This window comes from Saprolegnia diclina, assembly GCF_000281045.1.
Source record: "Saprolegnia diclina VS20 unplaced genomic scaffold supercont1.119, whole genome shotgun sequence".
Taxonomy (NCBI): Eukaryota; Oomycota; class Saprolegniomycetes; order Saprolegniales; family Saprolegniaceae; genus Saprolegnia; species Saprolegnia diclina.
This window is the reverse complement of record NW_008246186.1, coordinates 1-2,542: the sequence shown is the minus strand read 5'-3', so window position 1 is coordinate 2,542 and position 2,542 is coordinate 1. Positions and strand designations below refer to the sequence as shown.

The window sequence follows — 2,542 nt, the reverse complement described above, 5'->3', positions numbered from 1 at the left end:
TCTTGATTACCGTCCGTGCGACTATGTTGGCTTGGATCGGGTTTACCTGCTCTTGAATACCCGCGTGGAATGCCTGGCGGCCGCTGGAGCAGCCTTCCACTCAGTGTGGATGGCACAGACGCAACTTGCTACATAAATGCTCGAGAAAGCGCTGCTTGGAGGTCTCTTATTGTACACGGGTATGTCGTTGTACAGGGCATGATTCATTTGGGCTGACTCCAAACAAAGGCGGCGTTGGTTGCAGGGGTGGAGCATGAGCTTCGAGACAAACTCTAACGTGGTGGTGGGGTGGGTTTAAATGGCCAAGCTCCGACAACACTCAGACGAGTTGAGTTGGAGTGTGCAGGGTGTTTTTGTGCATCTTTGATTGCTCATCTCCACGTTCCTGTACGTAACTCGTTGATTCATCGTGTTAATATGAACATTAATAAAGTGCTAGATTGTACAATGTGTCTACAGCTCGACAGCGGTATGGCTCGGCGCGATTGCTTCCATGACGTGGCTTGGCGACGTCACCAAAGCGCGTGGTAGACCTGGCAGCGTGGGCGAGTACGTCGCCGCAAACGCCAATTGGCCGAGACGCCGGCAGTCGGCGACAAACTGGCGCAAAATGGCTTGGGAGACGCGCTTCGATGCCACACACGTGACGCGCGCAGATCCGTCCCGCTGCTCGAGAAAGGACACATCGATGGACGGGTCCAATGGCAGGGCGAAACCCACCGTCCACGACAGCGGCGCGCGCCGAACGTCCAAGTCATGGCCAATGGCGGCTTCGAGGGCCTCGAGTTCCTCAACAAACCATGCAGCGAGGCGCAGGGCCGCCTCGGCGCACCGCACTTCGTCGTTGAAGTCGTGGGTCCTGGGGCCGCCACGCGAGAGCGACCGCTGGCGCCGACGCGGCCTTAGTTGGCGTTGAGTCGCGCGCTGCAGTCGAAAGTACACGAGCAATGGCACCGTAAGCAAGGCGAGAAGGGCCTCGAGGGCCAACGGGAGCGCGCCCGCCCACGCCTCCAAGAGTACAAGGTAGACGCACGAGCAGACGAGGCCAGCAGCGTGCAGTACCGTCCATACAACCGAGATCTCGTCGACGGCTTTGGCCCGGACGAGCCAAAGAAGCGGGCGGAAGGCGCAGAGCACGAGAACGACCCCGCCTGCGAGGCCAACAACATTTACACCGTCGACGATCGAGGCCATGGCGACCGTTGAGTGCAAGCGACACAATCCGTTGCAAGCTTTTGCTAACTCGATGTATCCTAGAAACGGCCACAGCGAACGGTCTGGAAGTGAGTACTTCAATGCCCTTGGTCGTACATGTAGCCATGCGAACTCTTGGTTGCACTCTGCTGATCTGTGTACATGAGGATTTACCGATCGGTTCGATAAATGCGGGGTCCTCCGAATGGGACAGTCCCCACCTCTTTGTTGCAAACTTGATTTTCGAAATGGAGTTGAATATCAATGAGGTAAGTTGCGTGATGCTTCTCTAGATCTTTGTCTGGCGTTTTCGTGCGACGGCCTTTTGAGTCGCGCCTGCCTTGACAGGTGTTGACTTCTTGACTGGCATCTTCGTCTTGGCTTTCGTGGTGGACCTTGCAGCAGCGCGGGTGGGTCTTGGCTTGGGCGTCGCCACGGGTTCGAGGTGCGAGGTATCAATGGGCAAGCAGTGCAGCATGTCAAAGCAGTACGACTGCCACACGTGGCCGACCTGAAAGTGTTCGATCCACTTGGGATCAGTATACTCGACTTCGTACACGCCTTGCTCTAGCTGCCGCTCCTGCTTGAAGCCGCTGTAGACGAACGTGGCGTTCGTCTTCAGTGTTGCCGGCGCGTACGCTGTCTGCTCGACGCGCTTGACAAACTTGTGTGCATTTGCAGTCATCCAATCATAGTCGAGCGCTTGGCCGTTGGAGGCAATGGCAAAGTGCTCGTTGGCGTTCGAGAAACTGCGCTTGGGACCGACCGTGGCGTACGACAGAAAGAGGAACGGGTCTTCGTCGAGGAGGAGCACGAAGAAGGAGGCATCCGATGGCACCGTATGGCACCCGTCGTAGTAGACATTATAGACGCGGAAGACGACAATGCACTTGCCCCGGTGGACACGGACAACACGGATGCGATAGAGGGCGGTGGCCATCTTGGTGGCAACTTGAACTGTGCGCGCCATCGTATGCATAGATTGTTTTGAATGATGGTCGCAAAAGACCTACATTCACTCATTTGCATCTCGATGCGCACGATACGCGATACTCCAGGCATTGGGCACCCAGAGAACATTTCACGTTAAATGCAGCGCCTCTGCTCAGTTAGTTGAGGTGCATTTGCTGATGAAGCAGGGTTATCGAGAGGAACACTACCGACAATCACAGGTCACCACAATAAAATCTAGTTTTCGCCACTTTCTCGTCGACTGCGACGTCATCAAGGACATGTGGGGTGCACTCTAAGCGGACACAGGCCCCTTGGGAGTGGTCTTGCCGACGACGTTCGCGGGCTACCTCTTCTCGATGCCCCATTCGGCCTCCAACAGGCACCAAGCTGCGTT

General features: G+C 56.3%; 2 protein-coding genes across 2 annotated transcripts; both read right to left on the bottom strand.

The window, feature by feature from the left end:
* Positions 1-397: 397 nt before the first annotated feature.
* Positions 398-1,272, bottom strand: SDRG_16213 (hypothetical protein). The gene has a single exon (XM_008622414.1). It carries the CDS (start codon positions 1,192-1,194, stop codon positions 454-456), a length of 741 nt encoding a protein of 246 aa, XP_008620636.1. The 5' UTR covers positions 1,195-1,272; the 3' UTR covers positions 398-453.
* A 163-nt stretch (positions 1,273-1,435) lies between these two features.
* SDRG_16212 (hypothetical protein) lies at positions 1,436-2,134 on the bottom strand (the record flags this gene model as incomplete). The annotated part of the gene is made up of 1 exon (XM_008622413.1): positions 1,436-2,134. One exon carries the CDS (start codon positions 2,132-2,134, stop codon positions 1,484-1,486), a length of 651 nt encoding a protein of 216 aa, XP_008620635.1. The 3' UTR covers positions 1,436-1,483.
* Between the last annotated feature and the right edge of the window lie 408 nt (positions 2,135-2,542).

Bases quoted from the DNA above. Each gene is read 5' to 3' on its own strand.
- SDRG_16213 (XM_008622414.1), bottom strand. From the start codon at position 1,194: ATGGCCTCGATCGTCGACGGTGTAAATGTTGTTGGCCTCGCAGGCGGG.